The sequence below is a fragment of the Eurytemora carolleeae genome, unplaced genomic scaffold (assembly GCF_000591075.1).
Source record: "Eurytemora carolleeae unplaced genomic scaffold, Eaff_2.0 scaffold75, whole genome shotgun sequence".
Lineage (NCBI taxonomy): Eukaryota > Metazoa > Arthropoda > Copepoda > Calanoida > Temoridae > Eurytemora > Eurytemora carolleeae.
The window spans coordinates 285,755-297,093 of record NW_019396178.1 but is presented as its reverse complement, the minus strand read 5'-3'; the positions used below and the strand labels follow the sequence as shown (position 1 = coordinate 297,093).

Here is an 11,339-nt window from a genome sequence, read left to right as displayed (position 1 = left end):
CAAAAAAAATGTCCAGACCGTCAAACATACGGTTTTAGTGAGAAAACTCTAAAGCTCATAAGTTATAGATCTGCATGCATGCAATGGGACCCATAAAACTGTGGACTATGAAGACGACATTTCAGAATTATTTTGGGTTTTTGATGTTGTTACATAGCAAAAAATTTTACCACTAAATGGAAAATCAACGTATCTTAATAACTGTGTATGTGTATTCTTATATAGGGCCCAATGTAGCATCAAACCTATTGTTTAATTATTTTTTTTTAGAATGACTTGGCTAGGGCATGCTAGTGTATTGGCTGAGGTTGATGGGAAAACTATTCTTACAGATCCTATCTTCTCATATAGAGCTAGTCTTGTACAGGTATACATAGATCCTATCTTCTCATATAGAGCTAGTCTTGTACAGGTATACATAGATCCTATCGTCTCATATAGAACTAGTCTTGTACAGATATAAATAGATCCTATCTTCTCATATAGAGCTAGTATTGTACAGGTATACATAGATCCTATCTTCTCATATAGAGCTAGTCTTGTACAGGTATACATAGATCTTATCTTCTCATACAGAGCTAGTCTTGTACAGGTATACAATACATAGATCCTATCTTCTCATATAGAGCTATTCTTGTACAGGTATACATAGATCCTATCTTCTCATATAGAGCAAGTCTAGTACAGGTTTACATAGATCCTATCTTCTCATATAGAGCTAGTCTAGTACAGGTATACATAGATCCTATCTTCTCCTATAGAGCTAGTCTTGTATAGGTATACATAGATCCTATCTTCTCATATAGAGCTAGTCTAGTACAGGTTTACATAGATCCTATCTTCTCAGATAGAGCTAGTCTTGTACAGGTATACGTAGATCCTGTCTTCTCATATAGATCTTGTCTTGTACAGGTATACATAGATCATATCTCCTTATATAGAGCTAGTCTTGTACAGGTGTACATAGATTTTATCTTCTCTTATAGAGCTAAGATCCTATCTTCTCAGATAGAGCTAGTCTTGTACAGGTATACTTAGATACTATCTTCTCATATAGAGCTAGTCTTGTACAGGTTTACATAGATCCTATCTTCTCATATAGAGCTACTCTTGTACAGGTATACATAGATCTTATCTTCTCCTGTAGAGCTATTCTTGTACAGGTATACATAGATTTTATCTTCTCCTATAGAGCTAGTCTTGTACAGGTTTACATATATACTATCTTCTCATATATAGCTAGTCTTGTATAGATATACATATATACTATCTTCTTATATAGAGCTAGCCTTGTACAGGCAGCTAAACCCAGTGCCTCAACTGTTGGTTGGTGGAGGGGATTTCTTAAACTTGGTGGCTTGGAACTGCAACGACCTGCTGTGTTCTGACAAGAATGACCAAGTTGCCGACGCCTTTGAAAAGCATAAATTAGACCTAGTTTTCCTAACAGAGACCCACATCAGGGCAGGGGCAGTTGAAGATTTGTCATCCTTCAGGGGATGTGAATTGTACACCAAGAACCAGTTGGGACATGAGAAACAAGGCGGGGGACAGTCAATTCTTGTGCTGTCCAGTATTAATCACATGTGGCATGTTCCAGGGCTGGTCATGTTTCCATACCTGGATGCAGAGAGTGACTGGGTGTTGGTGCATGAGGGAGGTCGTGACCTGGCTATTTGCTCTGTATACTTGGCAGCAGAGGGGGGGGGGGGGGAACCAAGCATATTGTCTGGAATGCTGACTTGATCAATATGATTCAAGCTGAAATGGTCGCCCTCACTGAGCAAGGGTACGCTTGCCTCCTAGTTGGTGATTTTAATGGCCACATTGGGTGTGATGATCAGGGAGTGGTCGGGAACAATCCTGACATTAAATAAAATGGTAGACTAATAAGGGAGTTTGTGTTCAACAATGACCTCTGCATTGTCAATGCAGACAAGGATAGGTGCCTGGGCACCTTTACCAGGGTGGTTGCAAACTCGGTTTCCCTTCTAGATCTGGTCATTGAGGGGGGAGGCCCAACAGTGTTGGTACACTCCATGGTGGTTGATGAGCTTAACCAATTCTTGGCAGGGAGCAACCATTCCCCTCTTATTGTTACCCTCAATGTTGGTGCAGAAGGTTATGACACACCTGTTGCGCAGGAGATCCGGGTGCCTAACCCCTCAGACCTCAACAAGGATCTGTTTCAGTACAAATTCATGACATTGTGTGAGAAGTTTGACTGGGGTAGTGTGGATGTCTCACAGAAGTGTGAGGCTCTCCAAAACACCTTGGTACTCGCAGCTGACCAAGCTGGTGTACCTGCTCAGACGATCAAAAGGTCGTCTGTAGCGTCTAAAGCACCAGTTAGGGCAAGGGCCTGCTGCATGCGTGCGTAGGCAGTGGCCAGGAGATTATCCATTGAGCAGAGGGTTGCTGGATTCCCCCAGGGCCTAGTAGAAGCAAAGGAAGCTGAGCTAGCCAAGGCAAGGTGGGTTAGCTCGACTCTCAGACTCCAGATTGGGGAAAAGGTCCTGTTCAGGAGAAGAATTCGCAGTAACCGACTCAGGCTAATGAAGTCAAGCAGTCTAAGCAGTTTTGGTGACTGGTTCGGAATGCCGTCAAGAAAGCGGGAAGCCTGTCAGCTCTCCAAGATGCCAATGGAGTTCTGGCTACAGCAAGGGCTAGAATTGAGGAGTTTGTGCAGGTTTGCCGGCCGGTATCTGAGCATGAAGTTGAGAAAGTGATCGCAGGTTTGAAGGTGAACCGTGCCCCAGGGGTGGATGGGGTAACCTCATCTATGCTCAAGCTGGTGGGACCCTTGTTTATTAGGATGTTCACCGGGCTGATCAACTCTGTCTTTGAGGAGGGTCAGGTACCCAAGTCACTTGCTGTCGGGAAAATGACACTCATTGACAAGAAAGCCCCCTCGTTACTTGTAAAGGACAAACGCCCTCTCACCTTGCCCAGTGTTCTGCTGTCAGTAATCACAAAGATCTTGCACGGTCGCCTGGACCCAATCTGTGAAGCCGAAGGATACTATGGTGCAGTCCAGTACGGTTTCTTTAAGAACCGGTCTACGTCTGATTGCATATTAATCTTGTTAACAGCTATTCGGAGAGCCAAACGCAAGGGCCAGATAATCTCCATAGCTTGTTGTGATATTGCAAAAGCTTATGATTCGGTGAACCGGGAATTGTTGTATCGGAAACTGGACGCCCTTGGGTTTGGGGGGAAAGTCAAAGCCCTAATTCAATCCCTGTACTGTAACGATTGCGTGCAGGTCAGAATTAGAGGGGGCCTCACAGTGCCCTTTGGTTTACCAAGGGAGTGAAGCAGCAGTGTGTGCTTTCACCACTCCTGTTTGCCTTAGATATTAGCTCCTTGGGTAATGTCCTCCACTCAATGCAGGAAGGGGTGGAGTTTGGTGGTCTGGTAATATCAGCGTTATTTTTTGCTGTTAACCTCATCCTGATCTCCCGAACAAGACGACGAGGTATGGAGCGCTTGTTCTGGGTAGTTCAGCGCTTTTGTGCTGGCATGCACATGAAGCTGGCGGTCAGCAAAACCATCATTCTGTCCAATGGGCCAAATGACTCCTCATGGTTGGTCTCAGAGGATGAGCCGGAGCTCGAGGCTCTCCTGGTCGGGAAGTACCTGGGGGTCGATATCCAAGTGAAAGGACAAAATTTGGTTAAGGCTAGGGAGGAGAGGATGTTAACAGTGGCAAGATCCTATGCTCATACCATAATTGGGCTAACCCAGTCAGGTCTGGATAGAGCTCTGATAGCACGTAAACTTTGGGAGTGCTGCGCCATCCCTTCAGTCTTGTACGGTATTGAGGCCATGATCATCTCAGCCATTACAGTGGGGGCCCTGGAGCGAATCCAAGGCCAGGTGGCCAGGTTCATCCTCCAGCTCCCATCATCTGCGTCAGGTGTCGCTGGATTTGTCGACGCTGGCCTGAAACCCATGGGTGAGCGGATTGGCCTGTATGTATGGAGGATTGTCAATAAGGGGAGGGACCCAATATTAATTAGTGTGTTTGCCTCAGTCATGAGGTCTGGAGAGGACCCTCGGGCAAAATCAGTCCAAGACCTGGACCTGGCAGGGAGTGGACTTTTCCGTAAGCCAAAGTCCGAGGTCCGAAGGACCTTACTCCAGGCAGCCATTCAGACAGTGACTGCCAAGAAGCGTGAGCACATCTCCCTGAGATACATGCCTCTACCAACCAACTGGTTCAAACTTCAGCCTCATGTGACTGACTCACAGTCGTCACGGCTACTATGCAGAGTCCGGGCAGGGGATGTTGGATTGGGTAATAGACGCCCTAACGACTTTGGCAAATCTTACAAACTATGCCCGTTCTGTCTCCAGAATGGTTCATCTGTTGCACTGAATGAAGCTCATGCTATCAGAACTGTTCAACAGAAAACTCACGGAACTAGTTAACATATGTCTTGAAACAGGAGAAACCCCCGAGTGCCTGAACACTGGAAAAATGACACAAATAGACAAGAAAGAAGCGTCATTAAAAATCTCAAATAAAGGACCGATTACAGTATCCAATCTGATGTTAAGTGTAATTACAAAATCTACAGAATGCTAAAGATATGCGAGAGAGAGAACCTATTTGGGGATACTCGGTATGGATTCAGACCAGGAAGGTCGACTACAGATTGTGTCTTTCTCCTATTGGCTGCAGTGAGAAAGGCAAAGAAGAAAAAGTACAGGATATCAGTAGCTTTTTGCGATCTACAGAAGGCCTATGATTCGATTGACAGAGAGACTTTATAAAAAAAGTTAGAGTACAGTGGGTTTGGAGGTAAAGTGTTACAGCTGATATAGTCCATGTATTACAATGATAATGTGGTGATCAAGTTAAGTCAAGGAGTATCTAGTCCGCTATGGTTTACATGCGGAGTTAAACAAGGATGCGCACTATCAACCATACTGTTTGCCCTATATATTTCTGGATTGGGAATTCGCCTGCAAGAGACAAAGCGAGGGATTGATATTGGAGGAGTACAGCTTACCGGACTGTTTTTCGCTGACGATCTCATATTTATTTCTAGGACTCCAATCAGAGGAATGTGTTATCTACTAGGGGAATTAAACCAGTTCTGCTTGAGTATGAAGATGACGCTAACGGTTGGGAAATCATTCGTTCTCACAACAGGAGACCCTGGTAAAAAACGGAGGATTGGTAATTCTGAGGATACACTGAAGGAGTCATTGACTGCTAAATACCTAGGAGTAAATATCCAGCTAAGAGGCAGGTGTATTCTACGAAGAGTGAAGGATGTGGTCACAGCAGCAAGGAGGTAGGCTCACTCAGTCATGAGCTTAACAAGATCGGGACTGGATAGATCAAGATTAGCCAGGATCTTGTGGGAAACATGCGGGATCCCAGCTATCCTCTATTGCTCAGAGGTTATGAGTTTTAACAAGAAAACGATAGAGTCCCTAGAGAAAATCCTGGGAGAGGCTGGGAATTTCATACTCCAAGTTCCTTACTCAACTGCACGGGTATCTTCATGGACTGATGCAGGACTCATGCCAATGAAGTTTAGAATATGGATGAGAAAGGCTAGGTATTACTGGAGAGCAGTAAACAAGAAGAAGGACCCAATTCTTACAGAGTGTCTCAGAGTAGTCCTGGAAAACCCAGAGGAGGATGAATGGGCCAGAGACATCAAGGAGATAGAAGACACTATCAAATCCAACATTCCTGATCTATCACTATCTCTGCTACGCAAGAAAGTGAATGATGTGGCAATTGAATCAGTCCTAGATGCTAAACAAGGTCTTCATTCACTCCAGTCCCAACCACAACCAAGAGAGTGGTTCAAACTACCAGAACATGTAAATGATTGTAGACCCAGTAAAATCATAAACATGGCTAGGTCTGGCAAACTGGATGAGAAACAAGTATGGAAAGCAGTGGAAAATATGCCCAGTCTGTAGTACAAATAGCAGGTATGTTAGGCTGAATGAACCCCACGTACTGCTTGAGTGCCCGATAACAACAAGGGAGAGGAAAGATTGTGAAATAGCTGAATACGAAGAGAAAAACCAGGGGATGGCCACCAAGCACATCCTTAGATGATACCTAGGACAGGATGGATGCAGTAGAATGGAACTTCTGAAACGTGCAAGAAACATCAATTTGATGGCAAAAAAATGGATGGAATGTACTCAACATATGTGAGGTGAGAATTTAATAAATCTTAAATCAAATCAAGGAAATAAAATTTATATTAGGATATTAAGTATCAGATGGAAGATAAAATAGTAGTTTTAAACTAATAGCTGATAAATAGAAGGGAAAAAAACGTCCCATAATAGTTGGGAATTACCATATGCCAGACTATAATGAATCAATTGAGAAAGACCATGTTGATTTTACATAGAAACAAACCATCCCCTGTACAGGACCTGTTGTCCAGTTAGGGGTGGGTGAGTTGGTGGATGTCAACCTTGGGGCTCGGTCTACTCAGGTTCCCAATAATCCCAACACCCAGTATGCTTACATCCAGGGTTCAATAATAGAACATGCCCTAGGCGGTTTACAACCCCAGGTGTGATTGTACACGTATCGTGAGGGGAAGTACTGATGGGTGTGGCTTTATACGGGGAATAAAATCCCCAAGAAGTTTTGTTTAATAATAATAATAATTTTAAAATGCCCTGCTTCTGCCTATGTCAGGAGGGTCTCAGGCCTTGAGGCCTAAGTCAACGTGTACGCTCTTGGTGGAGGTTTCCTCCAGTCCAGGGTGCTCCGGGCGTATGTAGGCGGGGATGGTGTCGATGTTGGAGCACTCAACCAGCAAGCTGCTACACTCAAGCAAGTGTTGGAGTCCTGGTTCCAGCAGGTCTCTTCTCTCCAATAATGCTCAGGTAGACTGGCTGGCCTCATCCCAGGGGCCTGCACTGGGTTTACCGTTATGGGGGGTTGCTTGATACGCAACTGGCTTTCGGGCTGCCAGCCACTAGGAATGTATCACTATCACACGGGCGTTAAACATTGTGTGATAGCCTGGATGGATTCCAGACTGCAGACTGCATGTTGATGGTCTGCACCCTGAGGGCGGTCTGGGGGTTCCATGTTGGGTTCCTTTTCAGATCTTATAATTATTATTATTATTATACAATACATAGATCATATCTTCTCATATAGAGCTAGTCTTGTAAGGTATACATATATCTTATATATCGACCTGTTCCCTGTAGTATAGATGACCTGCCCCTTCACAATCTATATATATATATACTTTGATTGTCTGTCTGGGTGTCTGACTGTCTGTTCACCTTTTTGTCTGTTTTTATCAAATAAACGTCAAAACGGCTGAACCGATCAGGCCCAAATTTTGTTTGGGACCTCATGTGACTCCAGGATAGGTTTATGAATGATCAAATCTTGAAAATTTGTTTTAAAAATATTTTAATTTTTGTAAAATTTTCAAAATGCGCGAAAAGAATAGTATGAAATCATCGAACTTTTGTTTTCTTATGCTGTAAGGATGTTCACATATATTAAGCCACAATTAAAAGTTGAAATAGAAGAAGCCTGGTATATTTATATTCTAGTTTGCCGGAACTGCTAGATAACGACCTGCTCCCTGCAACAGAAATGATCTGCCTTCTCACTATATATTTTCTAGTTTGCCGGACCTGCTAGATATCGACCTGCTCCCTGTAGTAAAGATGACCTGCCTCCTTTATATATATTCTAGTTTGCCGGACCTGCTAGATATCAACCTGCTCCCTGTATTATAAATGACCTCCCTCCTCTATATATATATTCTAGTTTGCCGGACCTGCTAGATACCGACCTGCTCCCTGTAGTATAGATGACCTGCCTCCTTTGTCTGCTGTAGTAATCTCCCATAATCACTACGACCACCTTGACCTGAACAGTGTACGGGATATTGCCAAGAAGCAACCAGATTGCGAGTTCTTTGTTCCCAAAGGTTTTATCTTTTTATTGAAATTTTATTTTAAATTTTTTCAATGAGATGCCTGTTTTGTGTTCAGTTTTTCTCTTAAAGAGAATTTAAAAGCTTAATTTTAATTTCAAGTGACCCTTCATGCAAAGATGGCGATGCCCGATTCACAACGGTACCCTTAAAAGCTTTGTCTAATCAAGTATTAATTAGATATCAATGTTTATAATTATAATTGTGGTGTTTCTACAAAAGTAACTTGAGCAATTTTACTGCAGAAAAGCATACAGGAATGATCAGAATTAAATACTTTTAGATAAAGAAATATAATATTTTCCACAACATTGATCAGATAAAGGTTTCAAGGTTACCTTTGCCATCTTTGCATGGAGGGTTACTTGAAATTACGCTGACAGTCCCTTTAATTCAATAATAAAAACACAAATTTACATATTTTGCCGTCAACCACTGAGTATGTAAAAAAGTGTTTAAACTAGCACTAGCTAGGGATAGTTGAACTATTTCCTTTGTGTGGTCGAGAAGTATTAAAACTAGCCATAGCTAGGGATAGTTGAACTATTTCCTTTGTTTGGTCGAGAAGTATTTAAACCAGCACTAGCTAGGGATAGTTGAACTATTTCCTTTGTGTGGTCGAGAAGTATTTAAACCAGCACTAGGTAGGGATAGTTGAACTATTTCCTTTATGTGGTCGAGAAGTATTAAAACTAGCCATAGCTAGGGATAGTTGAACTATTTCCTTTGTGTGGTCGAGAAGTATTAAAACTAGCCATAGCTAGGGATAGTTGAACTATTTCCTTTGTGTGGTCGAGAAGTATTAAAACTAGCCATAGCTAGGAATAGTTGAACTATTTCCTTTGTGTGGTCGAGAAGTATTAAAACTAGCCATAGCTACTTAACTTACATTAACCTTAATATTTTCTTTAAATTATTTTCTCTAAAGTTTTCTCTCCTGTCAAAGGTTAGAGTAGTTTGTAATTAATAGTATTGATTCAATTCTTTGGGGATCCATAGAATAGATATACAAGTCTTTTTTCTAATGTTCTTCAGTTTATAGTTGTCAAGAATATGTGTATGGTTAAGGGAGGGTGGGTATGGGGATTTGTGGAGATATAAAAATGGATTTTATTTCTATGATATTTTTGCTTTATTTATGTTTGGAATTAATGTTTTGTGATATTTGAAATACAAAGCATGTATATAATATGGAGGGTAGGGGGGAGGGGAGGGATTAGCTGGTTTTGTGATATAAATTCTGAAATACAAAGTATGTATATAATATGGAGGGGAGGGATTAACAGGTTTTGTGATATTCTGAAATACAAAGCATGTATATAATATGGAGGGTAGGGGGAGGGGAGGGATTAGCAGGTTTTGTGATATTCTGAAATATAAAGCATGTATATAATATGGAGGGTAGGGGGGAGGGGACTCAGGGATTAGCAGGTTTTGTGATATTCTGAAATATAAAGCATTGTATATAATATGGAGGGTAGGGGGGAGGGGAGGGATTTGCAGGTTTTGTGATATTCTGAAATATAAAGCATGTATATGATATGGAGGGTAAGGGGAGGGCAGGGATTAGCAGGTCTTGAAAATGTTTAAAATTTTAAGAGAATATTTTTAGGAATGAAAAGTTGGATGAGAACCAATACTGGTGTATCGGAGAATAATGTATTTGAGATGGATTGGTGGGAAGAAAGGAAATTCAAATATCAAATTTAAAAAAAATTTATAATATTTTTGTCTGATTATACCCTACCACCGTCGTATTATTTTTCTCCTGAAATTTCCCGTTCCATATAATCTTAGACTATGGTTTGTTAAAAATAAAATTTATTTCTGAAAGATTTTATTTGGAACTGGCTTGGGAATCCAGCTTTGCCTGTATATAAATCGACACTATGAACTCAGTTTCGGTGGGTAAAAACTGGTTTTGGATCTGTTTACATTTAAATTTAATCAGGCTAATGTCGAAACATTAATTTACAATTTCGACATGAGAGGGGGTTGATAAATATTTTAAAATTGTGAATTAATTTACCTTTTAACATATTTTATCTTTATATGTGTAACTATGTAACTCGGGACTGCGACTAAAGTTTGAATACTGGGTCCAATTTCATGTTTCGGTTCAAATACAGTTTGTATGTGTAACTATGTAACTCCGAACTGCTACTAAGGTTTGAATACTGGGTCCAATTTCATGTTTAGGTTCAAGTCCAGTTTATATGTGTAACTATGTAACTCTGGGCTGCGACTAAGGTTTGAATACTGGGTCCAATTTCATGTTTCGGTTCAAGTCCAGTTTGTATGTGTAACTCTGTAACTCCGAACTGCTACTAAGGTTTGAATACTGGGTCCAATTTCATGTTTCGGTTCAAGTAAAGTTTGTATGTGTAACTATGTAACTCCGAACTGCTACTAAGGTTTGAATACTGGGTCCAATTTCATGTTTAGGTTCGAGTCCAGTTTCGGTTGTGTTTGTTTACAAACAACCAATATACAATTGTACAGCCACCGAAAAAGAGTTCATTGTATATTACGGAATTTGGTGTATTCTGAGTACAAATTCTCTTAAGGCCTTACCTTACCTTGACCATATCTAAGGCAGAATACTTAATTTAACTTTGGGATCGTCACATTTTAGGAGTTTCCGTTTTATTGGGACACGGTGTACCATCCATTTTATTGAGACACCATGTACCATCCAGTTTATTAGGACACCCTGTAGCATCCAACCATTAAATCACTCAACCTTCTATCTATCAAGAATATTGGATGAAGACGTATATATAAACTCTGACAGGACCATCTAAACTTATATACACAACTCCGAACTAAACAAGGAACCCTAAACTTTAATAGAGGTCATTTACATTTTGAAACATTATACAATTTTAAACATTTTTCATTTTGATATATACTTTGCTTGGGTGTCTGTCCGTTTGTGACCAATAATCGTCTAAACGGCTGAAACGGTCGGGCCCAAATTTTGTGTAGGACCTCACATGACCTCGGAAGGATGTAAGCTCAAAATTATAAAAAAAAATTGTGTCCAAAAACTTGTTATTATTGTTAAAGTTTGAAAATGCACGAAAAAATCTTAATAAATCCGCAAACTTTTGTTATTGTTTATATTATATTATACCAAGAGAAGATGCACAGTGCACACAGATAGAGCCACAATTACAAGTTGAAATAGCCCAGCATAATATATATATATAACGTAGTAATCTTTGTTTTCCGATTTTCCTCATAATTTTATCGAACACTGGAATGTTCTTAGCTTGGTTTAAAAATTCCAAGTTGAACGGGTTTGACTTAAACAAGGAAAACTCTAGGTAAAGCTGGGTTTCAAAGCTAGTAGTATTAAAACCCTTTTACGTCTGT

At 40.8% G+C, this 11,339-nt stretch overlaps 1 protein-coding gene across 1 annotated transcript in view; it reads left to right on the top strand.

Moving 5' to 3' along the window:
• The first annotated feature begins 465 nt into the window (after positions 1-465).
• Positions 466-11,339, top strand: part of LOC111697319 (N-acyl-phosphatidylethanolamine-hydrolyzing phospholipase D) — a 15,300-nt gene continuing 4,426 nt past the window's right edge. The window contains exons 1-3 of the mRNA XM_023467273.1: positions 466-547; positions 7,793-7,955; positions 9,574-9,649. Of these exons, the coding sequence (XP_023323041.1) occupies positions 9,576-9,649 (74 nt within the window). The 5' untranslated portion in view covers positions 466-547; positions 7,793-7,955; positions 9,574-9,575. The remainder of the gene's footprint in view (positions 548-7,792; positions 7,956-9,573; positions 9,650-11,339) is intronic.